Source organism: Thermobia domestica, chromosome 8 (assembly GCF_964235325.1).
Source record: "Thermobia domestica chromosome 8, izTheDome1.hap1.1, whole genome shotgun sequence".
Lineage (NCBI taxonomy): Eukaryota > Metazoa > Arthropoda > Insecta > Zygentoma > Lepismatidae > Thermobia > Thermobia domestica.
This window is the reverse complement of record NC_137461.1, coordinates 147,707,822-147,726,021: the sequence shown is the minus strand read 5'-3', so window position 1 is coordinate 147,726,021 and position 18,200 is coordinate 147,707,822. Positions and strand designations below refer to the sequence as shown.

The 18,200-nt window shown below is 33.9% G+C and overlaps 1 protein-coding gene across 2 annotated transcripts in view; it reads right to left on the bottom strand.

The window, feature by feature from the left end:
• Positions 1 to 18,200, bottom strand: part of LOC145693270 (alpha-tocopherol transfer protein-like) — a 151,683-nt gene that overhangs the window by 52,979 nt on the left and 80,504 nt on the right. For both annotated transcript variants that reach the window (XM_081769112.1, XM_081769114.1), the window contains exon 4: positions 9,585 to 9,834. In XM_081769112.1, coding sequence (XP_081625238.1) covers positions 9,585 to 9,834 — 250 coding nt within the window. The remainder of the gene's footprint in view (positions 1 to 9,584; positions 9,835 to 18,200) is intronic.

Here is an 18,200-nt window from a genome sequence, read left to right as displayed (position 1 = left end):
AGAGGATATTTCTTATTTCATATATAAATGAAAAACATTCCACAGTTTGGAGCTCTTAAAAGTAGCTCTAAATGGGAGTGTTACCAACCACCGAGATCCCAGAAATCCATCGTAGATCCACCTCTGGACAAGAGAATGGGAAACACTTATTATACACATTCAGTTTGCACATCTGAACAAATAAACATAATTTTATTTCACTTCTGCATTCTACTACTGCATTCTACTGAACTGTAACGACTTTTTATGTTTAAAAATAATTATTCATTTTTCAATGATTGTAAACGTTTAGAAGTTCAGTAATTCACCATGAATAGAGTCAACTAGAAGTGTTTTTGTAACGAAGAAATAACAACATGAACTGTGAAATATCTTCTCACAAACTGTCAAGAGTTCAGAGTCGACAAATTTTGCTCTTTCATTTACCGATTACCTCGAAACCGCGGTAGCCAGAATTAGCTCAGGACTGGGGACTTATATTAAGAAAATGAAATTCTCAGGAATATGCAGAAGTCTTTTAGTCTGAGAGAAAAAAAAAGGAATGAAATCTCTAATTTCTAGTTCTGTTAGTCATGTAGCTCTTAGTCCGTACCAAAGTACTGATAGAAATATGGTCAATCAAGTATGACTATTTTGTAGAATATTCCACTTTAATATCACAGGAAATTCATCTTCCGGCTTGCTTGGTAGTGAAAAGTTATTGAGTGTATTGGTATAGTATGTAAAGTATGTGTACTGTCGCTGATTTGTGATAACAATCAGAAACAGACGTTATAGGTAAATTACAGTAATAGTTTTCTGTTAATTTTTATATTCAAGGGGAGACGGAAAACGTACTTTTATCTTAACATTTGTTTTTATTAAAATTTTTATTCGGGTTCACACACTTCCCCCTCAATATTGAATACGGAAATGTAGTACTTATTTAGAATTTTATTGTTGATTCCAGTATATTTCAAGCATCAGTTCTCGGACCTGAGCCTGTGATATGTCAATACATCGCTATCGTCGATATCTATATTATCATATATCAACATTCGATATCGCGAATATATGGACATGAATATATCATTCTAAATTTTCGATATCGATATTCGGGGGGCGGCGAGGTGTAAGGGGCGATGGATGAAGAAATTAAACTTCCGTTTTACAATATTGTTTTCTAATCATAACATCTTTATTACCACAAATTGCAATGTAAATACATCCACTGCAAAAGCAAGTGCTTCGAACTTTGAATTAGAATTTACCATAAGAAAGTTTTTTTATTTCTCTCTCTCGGAGATTTCCACCCCTTTTGGCCTTTGGGACCGCTCATTGACAAAACGTTCACACATGATCGCTGTATGCATTCGTGCTCTTTGACAGAGTCAGAGATTTTGAGAAGGAAACGACTTTTTAATAATAATAATAATAATAATAATAATAATAATAATAATAATAATAATTATTATTATTATTATTATTATTATTATTATTATTATTATTATTATTATTACAAAAGTGGGGTTTACAACTAGGGTCCTATTTCTTTATCTTGCATGTGAGTGCAGCAAGTCTGCTACGCCACTGGTGTACCCTATTCTGTGTTTGTCTCTTTTTCATTTCGTTAATCTATTTGTTTTGTGCTGTTAGGTTTTTATATGAAACCTTTATATTATATAAGTTTTTCTTTTTATAAGTTTCTTTTTTGGGGAGGTGGGGAAGGAAAGAGAGAAATTATTTCTTCTTATATCTGTTTCTTACCATTCATCTTCTTTGAACTGCTTAAGTAAGTCGTTTTGTAACTTTTGATGTTATCCAACTCCGTCACAATAATAAAATTGTCATTCTTAACAATTTGTTTTATTCTCTTATTTGCAGTTTGCCACACTGATATTTTTGTGACAAAATTGAGGTTTAGTCCAACGCCTTTCGAATTTGCAGCCAACCCAACCGCCGAGCTTTTTGGGTTGCCTGCTATTGCAGGAAAAGGAAAATTGCAGTCGGTAATAAGAGTTTTAATGAATCAGCACAAGTAACACAGCTTCTAAAATCATCTAATGCTGAATTGTAAGGCGCTGCCACTTCGGCCGATGCACGGAGTAAAATATTATCAGAAAAAATCTCCAAATTAGATTTATTCTTTTCCAGATTAGCCAAATGTTCAGCCCATTCTGCATATTATATATTACGGGCATCACTTTCAATACCAAGGTTATTGTACTTCCTCCGATACTCTCCTTGTTGGCATAAAGTGACTTACGATAGAACTTCCATGAAAAATTAAAAACGGGATTAGAATCAATTTTCAACTGTTCCTTAGTCAATAAATCATGGCTATAAGATTCTTTACCAATTGAAAATGGATGTCTTGGCATACGTCACGCCGGAGATATTGCTATTTCGTATTTCCTAGTTTCAATCTATGGTTCTCGACAATTAATATGATCTCTGGTCCAGCGGGAAGTCGATATAAACACGGATCAAGATGTGCAGAGCTGCATGGACAAATGGATTATTATAGTAAGATTAGATCCCCCAGCACTCCAAAAAAGTAATATCCAGTCAGCCTGGGATGAACCTATAATAAAGCATCACATAGCTTCACTACTGAGCTCAACTGATAACCCCGAAGATAAAGCCAGGCTTCTTGCTCTCACATCACCTGAAAAGGGTTGAAGGTAATAGGTCTTCAAGCTTTACCTTCACCTTCTCTGGGATTACATCTATCTAACGAGAGTTTTCGAGAAGCCACTGCTCTACGTTTAGGACTGGACATCTGCAAGCCACAGCGTTGCTCTGCATGTAACGACCATGTAGATGGAAAAGGATAGCATAGCTTGTCAAGTAAAAACAGTGCTGACACGATCTCACGACATACTAGTGTAAATGACATTATTCTATGTAAGATCTTTCATTTCATCAGGCGTTCTATCAGTGAAAGAACCAAATGTATGCGCCGGAAAACGGCCTGAACGAATGACGTTAATGCCATGGAAAAAAGGGAAGGCACTTGTTTGGGATTACACCTGTGCAGATACTTATGCTCCCTCAAATATTTCAGATACATCGACTCGAGAAGGACTCGTAGCAGCACGAAGACTGATCGACAAAAGAAATAAATACATCAGTCTATTGGACAAATATTGAGTTGTTACAATAGCAATTGAATCAAGTGGTTCATAGCGACAAGAAGGGCTAAATTTCATGGATGAATTTGGCCAATGCATATCGCTAAAATCGGGAAATACTCGAGCAAGAGCATTTCTAATACAAAGAATTGGTATAGCAATTCAACAAGGGAATGTGTCTGCTATTTCGAGATCTTTGCCAACCGGTAAAGAATTAAAAGAGCTTCCTTTTGTAGGAGGTTTATGAACTGAAATAATGTTATGCAAATTTGTAATAAAACACTTTGTTTCTGTGCATGAGATTAAATATTTCCAATTGATGTATATTCTATAAAAGAGTAATTTGCAGTTGTGTAGGTTCTATCAAATCACTTTTCCATTTTAATGTGCATATTTCAATTACCATCTCTATTTATCGCATGTCAAAATAAGTTTTTCGTTATTTTGTTGCTGTTAAATAAAGTATTTGTATCTATCCTTTTTTTGGTTCCCTTGAAGAATTACTGATAACTTGCTGTATGTATATTAAATGTATATTAAATATTTGTACGTATATTAAATATTTGATATACTGCTGGTTTTGGGGTGAAGATCCATAGATTGGACTATACACTTACTTTATTAATAAAATAAGTTATTTAATAATAAAGTCGAGTGCGTCGATTTACTTCCAAAATTTAAAATACGCATTCTTACAAATGCAGCTCGTCTTGAAAATTTCAAATTCGTTTAGTACGATAGGTTACACACGGATGCAAACAAGAGGTCATCAGTATCTAGATTGAGTACAACCTACAATAGATTAACAAAATACAGAATAGATTTGGATATTAATCTTAACAGCATAAGTCAATTCCAGACAAACCTTTGTAATCTAATAAGAAATAATTCTAGATGAAAGACCATTAATGATATTGAAACCACATTAAAACTATATGTGTATTATAATATGACTGTGTTATAATTAGTTAATACATGTAACGGACACTTTAATTTGGTTATGTATCCTGTTGTGTCTAGAAATAAATAAATAAAGTGTATTCTCCAACGTAAACTGCTGACGTCGATTATTATGTTACCATCAAATCTTAACTATCACATTAACTCGGTACCACTTATTGTACTCTCATAATAATTGCATAGACAAATTATTTATGTACACACAGATACACCATATATATAGAAGTGTGAGATTACTGGTTCATTTTTACTGAGTATGATTTACAAAACTGCTGTGTATGTTTACTCTGTCCGTGAATTTGTCTGTCCAAGAAACAAAAATAAAGAAATACTCAAGAGCTACTAGAAAGATTATTACCTATTTTCATATGGATGTAGAGGTTCAAGATTTAGGAATCTGGCTCTTTCAGATGGAGGTGCTTCATCCACTGAAAGTAGTAGAAATCAACCAGTTGTTTCCATTTAATCATTGTAGAACAAGAACTGTAATAGATAGCGTGAAGTGGCTTTTTGTAGTTAATTTAATGTTCAGAAGAATATATTTCGTCTTCACCTTAATCTCTACACTAAAACCGAAAGTCAATGATACTTCTACTTGTTCACACCATGTAGCAGATTGTAGCTTCAGCAGGAACGAAGAGGAGATATTCATGTGCAGGTCTCTCCAAATCGGATCATATATTTTCAATATTGTTTGTTCAAATCAAGGAATTGAATGAACCAGATGAAGTAATGAAGTTCATTCTTATGTTTCTGAAAGCACATCTAGGTCTAGCCATGTATGTTAGTCGTAACATTTCGGAAGATAGCAACATTTTTACGGAACTTCACCTCTACCATTCGATGCTTCTTGTAACCTACAAAAAGTCTGCTTAACAGATGGCGAGAATTCACCCTTTCAGAACAATAATCCAGATTTACATTTGGAAGTAACCAGTCCGCAGCGTACGCACCTTTTGGTGTGAGACACACCAAACCCGGATTGTATTGATAACAGAAGAAGAAGAATACAATACACTCCCTTTCAAAGATAGTCGGCGAACTTATAATGCTTATGGAACAATTGCATTGATGACCATATTTATATGATAATTCTCTAAACAGCAATCCAACCGCAGATTTTTAAGTTGTGCAAGTTTCGCCAGCCTGATTGCACGAATTGGTCGTTTTAGATTTAATTTCTACTTTCCCAATCAGTAGTGAAAGTTAGCTCTATAACTTTTATATAGTTTGAGTGTTGGACTAGCCCTTTCACTTTGATTTGGTTTTCGTCACCTATTGTCCTTTCCTGATTATATCTTGCCATGTTTGTCTTCATCAGATTTGACACTATTGATGTTGATCCTCACAACACACAAACAGCATTAGATAAATTACAGTAGCTCTAATTAACAGTTCAGGTATTTTTTTCTCTTTCGGAAGTTAGAGAGATCTTCCGTGTTGCATCATCAACATCTGATCTGTTGTATACATGAAATCTTGAGTATTATTCAGTATTACAATCACACTAGCATTTCACGAATAATCAGTAAGATAAATCTATAGGCGAATTAGTGATTACCAAAAAAATGACTTATTCTGTCATACGAAACTGAGAATAAATCTCGAATTAAAACACTGTAAATTTACAAGTCGATATAAGAGGCCGCAACAAAATTTCGAACTGTAGACCCGGGATACTACATATAGAATATGAATTTCTTTACTGTAACAATCAAATGAAATGAGGCATATAATTTCACTTAGCACTATCTTTATTGCCAATCTACAGCAAATGTATATGAAAAATGAAAGCTATTTTATTAATCTTACAATATAAGTATATTTTTTCAAAGGGAAGAATTTTCTGTAAGACCCTATGTTTTGCTGGGGATAATATGATATATGTATAATCCAGTATGAGATAATCATAAATTTCTAAGCAGGAGCAAAGAAAGTGTGTTCTTACTATAGGCACAGCATTTATTATTTTCACATTATGGGAACAGTTTTCTTCAGTCTATGTTTACTAGAGTAAAGAAGCGTGCAAAAAGAACACCACCATCTTGCATATGTTAGCAACAATGATTTGTTGGTTTTTGTAATGATAAAATACTGGAATCGAACATTGCGAAACAGGAAGTTTCTTAGATTCCAATTCTCACTCTTATGATGTTTTTCTCGCGTGAAAATATTTAACATTTTCAAGCAAAGTAATATTTAAAGAAATAGGAACTCTTAAATGTCCCCGCATGTGTTTTAGAGACCCAGCGACACCTAGAGAAAAACACGGATTGTCTCAGTAAATCCAGGTCTGATCAGTTGGTATAAGCAAACGTAAATAGTGAATAATAGACATACTTGAGATTTATAGGTGAAAGATACCCGTTTCTGCTGAACACCGTTAGCATTGCACATACCAAGTACAACATGATACGAGAACGTTGGACTTTCGTGATATATATATTTGCATGGGCTCTCTAACCGCAATATACATCAGATGTGTCATTTTGGGAATAGCATACAATGTATATATACTTAATCTCAGACGGTCATAAGGTTTGTTGCCGTTACATACCATTAATATCCATACTTTATATACCTGTTCCTAGGCATATTGCATTGTCGTGTGGTCCAATAATTTAATGTATGTTAAATAATATTTTAATGAAAGAAAGTTGGAGAAGTTTTTATAATAATATGCTGTTTTGTGTCTATGTTATGTTTGTAAATTTCTCTGAAAATTATAATTATTCTCACCCTGACAGCTGGTAATACGCAAGTATTAATAATTTATAAACATATTTCCCAATAAATTTCCTTGCACAAGATGTATATCTTAGATTAGTATAGCAAGTGGGTGCTACTAGCATAACATAATATACATTCACACAATTAATGTGACATGATTCAATTCAATACTGACTACTTTAGTCGTTACTCTCTTGAGAGGGCGAGAGAGAGAGAAAACAATCTCCTGTTTTTAATGCAAGACTTTGTTGAACACTTCTATATACAAATGTGTAAGTTTCTTAGCGTAACATATTTCCAAATACCGCTAATGTAGCAGGTGCTGGACAGATCTTGCAACGTATTATCTGCTCAGATTTTGTGATAATATTGAATCAAGCAGAATCTTTCCTGGAAATCTACTCGAATGTTTTAGTGTAGTTTTCAGTTTTCATCTTGAAATTAACTTTTAATTAATACTTTTAACACAATATATTGCCTTTCGTCAAATGTACAGTGTTTTTTAAGTTAAATTATTTATTAAAAGTTGTAATTTTATATTATTGACCAATTTTTATTTCAAATAGTTTTATTAGCGAGGAAGACCAGGGTTCGAATCCCGGTGGAAGCTCATGTGGTTCGGTTGAGTAGAGTTGATTTTGATTTTAACGTTTCCTTCAGCAGTGAGACTATATGAAACGGGACCTACTGATTAACGTGGAATACGAAGAAAATGAACTCCCACTGGGAATCGTAACCGGGACTCCCAAAGACTAATCGCTTAACCAGGAAGGAACTCTTATGTGGTTCGAATGCAGCATTAACATGTAAGTTCACGTGTCATATAGCTTTGCTGCTTAACAGGGTGCTAAAGTCTTACTACGACTCCTCTAACTATTTCAGCTGGTGACATACCATTGTCATCGGGGAGTTTTTGTAAAGATGTGACAGACTATTGAACAATGTTACCATTTTGATTCCTTTATTCATTCTTACGATCTCAAATAGATTAAACCAATATCTCTGCAAGATGATCAATCTACCCTTATCACATAATCCAGTTTCTATCACACAATACTTATTATACAGGATACTCAAAACTATACGAATCTTCTAATCTCCTTTCCTTCGTTGGTACCCTCAAATTACGTTCTATATCTTTAGGTTCAGAGCTAGGTCAAAATCACTTTCATCAATAATGATTTTAATAAATTGTGTAGAATATAAATAATAGAATAAAACATCAATGATGAAACACGCCGGATGAATTTTATATGTCATTCCAATCTTATTTTTTCTCCTTTCCATCCAAGCCTTAAAATGCGGTTTATACCTCCAGGTTCAAACTTAGGTTCTAATCACTTTCAGTAAGGTTTATTGTAAATAACTGTTTCGTAATATAGTCATATTAAGGTAAACATTTATGAAAATGGTGGATGATAATGAAAATTGTTGGGTGCACTGATTTCTCTAAATTTGATCTCGTTTAATCTCATAAACCAGAACTCTCTCTCTCTCTCTCTCTCTCTCTCTCTCTCTCTCTCACACACACACACACACACACACACATATATATATATATATATATATATATATATATATGCATACCGAAATTGAACTTTAAAGATCCATAGCTTCAAAACTATTGGACCTACCCTAGTTAGGTCAAGACTTCGCTTAGAAACTATTATGTGTCCTATCCAAACATTCATGTTTCAGAATCTCTCAGTACTTCCGCAATAATTTTCATAGAGGGAGTTGATAAGTACTTCAAATTATATGCCAGTAGATAAACTACCTCTATAAAAAACTGTAGCGGAAGTATTGCAGGATTTTGAAACATGAAGTTTTGGTTAGGACACATATTTGTTCCTAGTCTTGACCCGACTTCGGTAGATTCCATAGTTTTTGAGCTATGGACCTTCAAAGTTCAATTTTTTATGATTTGAGCGGCCTATAACTCCGAAAGGGAACATTTGTGCACCCAAGTTGGTCTATACTTTTTGTCTTATCTTCGTGTCAGGAATAACCTGCCGTACGTTGCCGGTATTGTTTTGAAACACACGATACATATATCAGTTCATACACTCAACTATCTCATTTCCAACATCGCAAAGTATAGTACGATATCTTTGAAATCATTCTGCCCAAAATACTCTCATATTCATATCCAGTCAGTACTAAAAGCTATGTATATATCTAACATATCGTCCGTGAAGAGGTGCAGTGGCGTATCTTGATTCTTATAAATATACAAGTTCTAACATTATACTTGCTAGTCACTTCAAGATAACATTATTTTAAAACAGTTCGTATCTAAATTAAGAAAATAAAATCAACAATGTATATTTTATAGTTAATTGAGAAAGTTGAATAAGGCTAGAAGATAGTCATAACTCAAAATCCTTTTATACCATGACTACCATTAAGTACTACCATTATACCATTAACCCAAAATCACATATCACGAATTTGAATAGAATACAATTAATTAAGTTTTCTCTATGCCAATGGATATCTCGTGAAAAATTATCATCTCCTTCCGACTGTATTCGCAAAAAAAAAAAAAAAAAAAAAAACATGGATAGTTAATAAATCGTTTTTGACTTATTTACTTCCTTCAATAGACGTGCTACAAAATTAAACCACTGAAATGATTAAACCTGACATTCCATTTCAAAATTGTATTTCTTTTTAAAAAAAGATACACTTTTGTTTCACTCAACTATCACTCTGTAATAATTGTTGGTCTCTATCTCTAATAAACTAACCACAAGAAAGTGATAAATAAAATGTACTTACCAAAAAGCACACACTAAGTTTTCTTATCAGTGAAACAGGTATTTTTAAAGAGTGCCCAAAACTAAAATGGGAACAATCAATTATAAGAATCAATCCTCTTCTTAAGCTGTCAAATCTGTACGCTACATCTCCTGATAATGTCACTCTTTTAATGGCAACGTTGACCTCATAATCAGAAGTGTTAACTTCAAAACCAATTACTGATACACGATAACCATCTGGTGTGTGATTTGGTAAACTCATTATAGTCCTATTCAGAAATAAGTAAAATTAATTAATTTTGCATATCAAAATTGATTATCCTATACTATAAGTAGATGGGCTGCACTTGACCCCCGCTAGCTGAAAAATCGCCTTTTTTTTTTCATGGTCTCCTGAGAGCAAGGACTCAATTTTCCACTGTCTCACGATACGCTATGACCCACGCCCCGTCCACCCATGGTATTTTACGACCTCCATTTTAGGGGTGTATTTGTTCCCTTTTATGAGCACTTTTAAGGGGGTGTACTCGTTCCCTTTTATGAGCACTTTTTAGGGGGTGAACTCGTTCCTTTTTATGATTACTTTTCCACCCCCTACGAACATACATAGAAGAGCAAATAACAGATAAGAATATGTAACACAGCAATGCAGATAACACATAGCACTATTTTAACATAGCAGAACATAAGACTATCTATCATAACATGGGTGTATTCATTCCCTTTTTCAACCCTTATTTTAACATAGCAGAAATAGCAGAGACTACGTAACATATTAGGGGTGTATTCATTCCAACCCTTATTTTAACATAACAGAGACTATGAACTCGTTCTCTTTTATGACCATTTTTTCCAACCCCTATTTTTAACTATAAACATAGCAGTTGGCCTATTTTTCCACCCCTATTTGAGCATAGTCCATTTTAAGGGGGTGAACTCGTTCCCTTTTATGAACACTCTTTCAGGGGTGAACTCGTCCATTTTATGAGCACATTTTAAGGATGTACTCGTTCTCTTTTATGAGCATATTTTTCAACCCTTATTTTAATTACGAACACATAGAAGAGCAGATAACACATAACACTACGTAACACACAGCAGAACAGATAACACATAAGACTCGTTCCCTTTTATGAACACTTTTTCAGGGGTGAACTCGTTCTCTTTTATGAGCACATTTTAAGGGTGTACTCGTTCTCTTTTATGAGCATATTTTTCAACCCCTATTTTAACATAGGAGATAACACATAAGATTACGAACACATAGAAGAGAAGATAACACATAACACTACGTAACACACAGCAGAACAGATAACACAAAAGAGTACGTAACATAACAAGGGTGTACTCGTTCTCTTTTATGAGCATATTTTTCAACCCCTATTTTAACATAGGAGATAACACATAAGATTACGAACACATAGAAGAGCTGATAACACATAGCACTATTTTAACATAGCAGAACATAAGACTACGTAACATAGCAAGGGTGTACTCGTTCCCTTTTATGAGCATATTTTTTCAACCCTTATTTTAACATAGCAGAAATTACAGTGAGAACACATAGCACAGCATAAGACTACGTAACACACAACAACCTCCATTTTAGGGGTGGACTCGTTCTCTTTTATGAGCATATTTTCCAACCCCTACGAACACATAGCAAAGCAAGGGTGAACTCGTTTTCAACCCCTTAGCATAAGAGTATGTAAAATAGCAGTTACGAACACATAGCAGAGCAGATAATAAACACAACAACCTCCATTTTAGGGGGTGTATTCATTCTCTTTTATGAGCATATTTTCCAACCCTTATTTTACCATAACAGAGACTACGAAACATAGCACAGGGGGTGTATTCATTTTCTCCACCCCTAATTGAACATAGCAGAAATTACACTGAGACTACGAACACACAGCAGACCAGAGAATACATAAAATTCATTCCCTTTTATGAGTACATTTTAAGGGGTGTACTCGTTCTCTTTTATAATTACTTTGCAACCCCTATTTTACCATAACAGAAATTACATAAGATTTTTTTCAACCTCTATTTTAAGACAATGAATACCTATGTAACATAGCGATTCGATACGCTCTTTGAACCGATTTGGATGAAAGTCGGCATATGGGGGTTTTCGACCATGCTGAGTACGAATATCATACTTATTTTTACCTGGGTCCTATAGTTTATGTGGCATACGCCCTTTGTATGACACTTAAAACCCAATAACTCGAAAACGAAGCAACGTATTGAGGTGCTGTTTCCACATTTAGTAATTGGTCATCAACCACTGCAAGTTCCAAAAATAATGACCATCGAGGTCAAAGGTCAAAATATTTAAAACCTAATAACTCGAAAACGGATCCACATATTGAGATGGTGTTTCCAAATTTAGTAATTGGTCAACAGGTACTACAAGTTCCAAAATAATGACCATCGAGGTCAAAGGTCAAAATACTTAAAACCTAATACCTCGAAAATGGATCCACATATTCAGGTGCTGTTTTCACATTTAGTAATTGGTCATCAGGTACAACAAGTTCCAAAATAATGATCATCGAGGTCAAAGGTCAAAATACTTAAAACCTAATAACTCGAAAACGGAGCCAAATATCGAAATGGTGTTTCCATATTTAGTAATTGGTCATCAGGTACCACAAGTTCCAAAATTAGTGGTCATCGAGGTCAAAGGTCAAAATACATAAAACCCAATAACTCGAAAACGAAGCAACGTATTGAGGTGCTGTTTCCACATTTAGTAATTGGTCATCAGCTACCACATGTTCCAAAAATAATGACCATCGAGGTCAAAGGTCAAAATATCTAAAACCTAATAACTCGTAAACGGAGCTAAATATCGAAGTGGTGTTTCCATATTTAGTAATTGGTCATCAGGTATCACAAGTTCCAAAATTAGTGGTCATAGAGGTAAAAGGTCAAAATACTTAAAACCCAATAACTCGAAAACGAAGCAACGTATTGAGGCGATGTTTCCCCATTTAGTAATTTGTCATCAGGTACTACAAGTTCCAAAATAATGATCATCGAGGTCAAAGGTCAACATACTTAAAACTTAATCACTTGAAAACGGATCCACTTATTGAGATGGTGTTTCCAAATCTAGTAATTGGTCATCAGGTACCACAAGTTCCAAATTTAGTGGTCATCGAGGTGTTGTTTCTACATTTAGTAATTGGTTATCAACTACTACAAGTTCCAAAATAATGACTCTCTAGGTCAAAGGTCAAATATTTAAACGCAAATAACCCTTAAACAGAGCAACGTATTGAGGTGCTGTTTCCACATTTAGTAATTGGTTATCAACTACTACAAGTTCCAAAATAATGACCATCGAGGTCAAAGGTCAAATATTTAAACGCAAATAACCCTTAAACAGAGCAACGTATTGAGGTGCTGTTTCCAAATCTAGTAATACGTCATCAACTATTACATGTTCCAAAAGTATTGACTATCGAGGTCAATGGTCAAATATTTAAGCCTTAATAACTTTAAACAAAGCCTGTGTGATCTATTCAATTTTGTACAAGTGAAGAAGGAATAAATTTGAGTGGCTTATTTACTTTTGTATTAATGAGAAGGAAATCCAATTTTAACTAGCGCAGAATTTCTGTACCTTTTTATCGTATTCAAATGGATTAACAAGAAAGCAAGCAAAGATATGCCATATTAACTAGCTGAGAATTATATGTCATCTTGTATTATTTAAGCAAAACGAAGAAAGCGAACATGGACCATTTTACTCAAATTTGGATGGAGTATTCATCTTTGTATGAACGAGAAAAAAATGAAGAAGGTCCGTTTTAACTAGTTCAATATTTCTGTGCAATTTTGTACTACTCAAATAAACGAAATTTTATTTTTGTATGAATCACAAGAAAATCAAAGAAGGGTCATTTTATACCTTTTTTGTGCTATTCAAATAATAGAGGGAACAAATTTCAGTGGTCTATTTTATTTTTTGTACCAATCTGATGAAAAGCAAAGATATGCCATTTTAACTATTTAAACAAAAGAAAGGATAAATTTGAGTGACCTATTCAATTTTGTACCAAAGAGAAATACCATTTTGTACTACTCCAATAAACGAAGGAATACCAATAAAAAAGAAGCGAAGATTATGTGAATTATTTTCTTTTGTACCAACTGGAAAAGAGAAGAAGAGCTACTTTAACTAGCTCAGAATTTATATACATTTTCTACTAATCAAATATACGAAAGAATAAATTTAAGTGACCTATTCAATTTTGTACCAATGAGAAAAGTCATTTAACTGGCTCAGAATTTTACTACTCAAATAAACAATGGAGTATTTAGTTTTGCACCATTTTGGAGTATTCAAATAAACAAAGGACTTATAATTTGTGTCAACACGAAATCAATTAAACGAAGTAATGCATTTGAGTGAGGTATTTAATTTGAAAAACCGAAGCAGGACCATCTTATACCATTTTGTATTATTTCAACAAACAAAGGAATAAATTTATATTAACCAGAAAAAGCAAAAAAAGGACCATTTCAAACTAGTCTAATAAACGAAGGCATAAATATGAGTGAGCTATTTAGCTTTGTACGAACCAGAAAAAGGTGAAGAAGGTTAATTTTATACATTTTGGTGCTATTCAAAAATTCGAGGGAATAAATTTGGGTGGTCTATTTTATTTTTGTACTCATTCTAAAAAAAAGCGAAGAAGGACCATTTTATACATTTTTTACCATTCCTATTTCCTTTTGTTCCAACGAGAACCATTTATAACAGGCTTAGATTTTTATGCCTTTTTTGTAATATTTCTACCAAACAGAAAAAAGCTACCCAAATAAACAAAGGAATAAATTTGTAATAACCACAAAAAGCGAAGAAATGACATTTTTAACTAGCTCAGAATTTCTAGACCATGTTGTACTATTTAAACAAACAAAGGGATAAATTTGAGTGGTTATTCAATTTTGTAGCAAGAAGAAAAAAGGAAAGAACTAATCAAATAAATGAAGGAATATTTAATTTTGTACCAAGCAAAATAAGAAAAAGCAGTGAAGAACAAATAAAATTTGGATGGACTATTTTCTTATGTACCAACAAAAAAGAGAAACCGAAGGAGGAATAAATTTGGGTGAGCTATTCAGTTTTGTACTACTAAAATAAACGAAGGAATAAAACGGAGAATGGCCATTTTATTTAATTTTGTAGTACTCAAATATACAAAGGTATAAATCTGTGTAACCCATTCAGTTTTGTACTAAGCAGAAAATTTGTTGGCTTTGTTTAGAAAGACCATTTTATCTTTTGTATTCAGATTTTCCGGCTATTTTTTGCGCTCTACAAATAGAGATCATTTTATGTGCCTTTTGTAACGAAGGAACAAATTTATCCTTTCTTTTGTTTAAATAGTTAAAATGGCATATCTTTGCTTTTCTTCTGATTGGTAAAAAAAATAAAATAGACCACTGAAATTTGATCCCTCTATTATTTGAATAGCACAAAAAAGGTATAAAATGACCCTTCTTTGATTTTCTTGTGATTGATACAAAAATAAAATTTCGTTTATTTGGGTAGTACAAAATTGTACAGAAATATTGAACTAGTTAAAACGGACCTTCTTCATTTTTTTTCTGGTTCATACAAAGATGAATACTCCATCCAAATTTGAGTAAAATGGTCCATGTTCGCTTTCTTCGTTTTGCTTAAATAATACAAGATGACATATAATTCTCAGCTAGTTAATATGGCATATCTTTGCTTGCTTTCTTGTTAATCCATTTGAATACGATAAAAAGGTACAGAAATTCTGCGCTAGTTAAAATTGGATTTCTTTCTCATTAATACAAAAGTAAATAAGCCACTCAAATTTATTCCTTCTTCACTTGTACAAAATTGAATAGATCACACAGGCTTTGTTTAAAGTTATTAAGGCTTGAATATTTGACCATTGACCTCGATAGTCAATACTTTTGGAACATGTAATAGTTGATGACGTATTACTAGATTTAGAAACAGCACCTCAATACGTTGCTCTGTTTAAGGGTTATTTGCGTTTAAATATTTGACCTTTGACCTCGATGGTCACTATTTTGGAACTTGTACTAGTTGATGACCAATTACCAGATTTGGAAACAGCACCTCAATACTTGGCTCCGTTTCCGAGTTATTGGGTTTTAAGTACGTTGACCTTTGACCTCGATGGTCACTATTTTGGAACTTGTACTAGTTGATGACCTATTACTAGATTTGGAAACAGCACCTCAATATTTGGCTCCGTTTTCGAGTTATTAGGTTTTAAGTATGTTGACCTTTGACCTCGATGGTCATTATTTTTGAAACTTGTGGTACCTGATGACCAATTACTAAATGTGGAAACAGCACCTCAATACGTTGCTTCGTTTTTGAGTTATTGGGTTCTAAGTATTTTGACCTTTGACCTCGATGACCACTAATTTTGGAACTTGTGGTACCTGGTGACCAATTACAAGATTTGGAAACACCATCTCAATAAGTTTATCCGTTTTCGAGTGATTAGGTTTAAAGTATGTTGACCTTTGACCTCGATGATCATTATTTTGGAACTTGTAGTACCTGATGACCAATTACTAGATTTGGAAACACCATTTCAATATGTGGGTCCGTTTGCGAGTTATTAGGTTTTAAGTATGTTGACTTTTGACCTCAATGGTCATTATTTTGGAACTTGTAGTACCTGATGACCCATTACTAAATGGGGAAACATCACCTCAATACGTTGCTTCGTTTTCGAGTTATTGGGTTTTAAGTATTTTGACCTTTGACCTCGATGACCACTAATTTTGGAACTTGTGGTACCTGATGACCAATTACTAAATATGGAAACACCACTTCGATATTTGGCTCCGTTTTCGAGTTATTAGGTTTTAAGTATGTTGACCTTTGTCCTCGATGGTCACCATTTTGGAACTTGTACTAGTTGATGACCAATTACCAGATTTGGAAACAGCACCTCAATACTTGGCTCCGTTTCCGAGTTATTGGGTTTTAAGTACTTTGACCTTTGACCTCGATGGTCACTATTTTGGAACTTGTACTAGTTAATGACCTATTACTAGATTTGGCAACCGCACCTCAATATTTGGCTCCATTTTCGAGTTATTAGGTTTTAAGTATTTTGACCTTTGACCTCGATGGTCATTATTTTTGGAACTTGTAGTAGCTGATGACCAATTACTAAATGTGGAAACAGCACCTCAATACGTTGCTTCGTTTTCGAGTTATTGGGTTTTAAGTATTTTGACCTTTGACCTCGATGACCACTAATTTTGGAACTTGTGGTACCTGATGACCAATTACTAAATATGGAAACACCACTTCGATATTTGGCTCCGTTTTCGAGTTATTAGGTTTTAAATATTTTGACCTTTGACCTCGATGATCATTATTTTGGAACTTGTTGTACCTGATGACCAATTACTAAATGTGGAAACAGCACCTGAGTATGTGGATCCATTTTCGAGTTATTAGGTTTTAAGTATTTTGACCTTTGACCTCGATGGTCATTATTTTGGAACTTGTAGTACCTGTTGACCAATTACTAAATTTGGAAACACCATCTCAATATGTGGATCCGTTTTCGAGTTATTAGGTTTTAAATATTTTGACCTTTGACCTCGATGGTCATTATTTTTGGAACTTGCAGTGGTTGATGTCCAATTACTAAATGTGGAAACAGCACCTCAATACGTTGCTTCGTTTTCGAGTTATTGGGTTTTAAGTGTCATACAAAGGGCGTATGCCACATAAACTATAGGACCCTGGTAAAAATAAGTATGATATTCGTACTCAGCATGGTCGAAAACCCCCATATGCCGACTTTCATCCAAATCGGTTCAAAGAGCGTATCGAATCGCTATGTTACATAGGTATTCATTGTCTTAAAATAGAGGTTGAAAAAAATGTTATGTAATTTCTGCTATGGTAAAATAGGGGTTGCAAAAGTAATTATAAAAGAGAACGAGTACACCCCTTAAAATGTACTCATAAAAGGGAATGAATTTTATGTATTCTCTGGTCTGCTGTGTGTTCGTAGTCTCAGTGTAATTTCTGCTATGTTCAATTAGGGGTGGAGAAAATGAATACACCCCCTGTGCTATGTTTCGTAGTCTCTGTTATGGTAAAATAAGGGTTGGAAAATATGCTCATAAAAGGGAATGAATACATCCCTTAAATGGAGGTTGTTGTGTTTATTATCTGCTCTGCTATGTGTTCGTAACTGCTATTTTACATACTCTTATGCTAAGGGGTTGAAAACGAGTTCACCCTTGCTTTGCTATGTGTTCGTAGGGGTTGGAAAATATGCTCATAAAAGAGAACGAGTCCACCCCTAAAATGGAGGTTGTTGTGTGTTACGTAGTCTTATGCTGTGCTATGTGTTCTCACTGTAATTTCTGCTATGTTAAAATAAGGGTTGAAAAAATATGCTCATAAAAGGGAACGAGTACACCCTTGCTATGTTACGTAGTCTTATGTTCTGCTATGTTAAAATAGTGCTATGTGTTATCAGCTCTTCTATGTGTTCGTAATCTTATGTGTTATCTCCTATGTTAAAATAGGGGTTGAAAAATATGCTCATAAAAGAGAACGAGTACACCC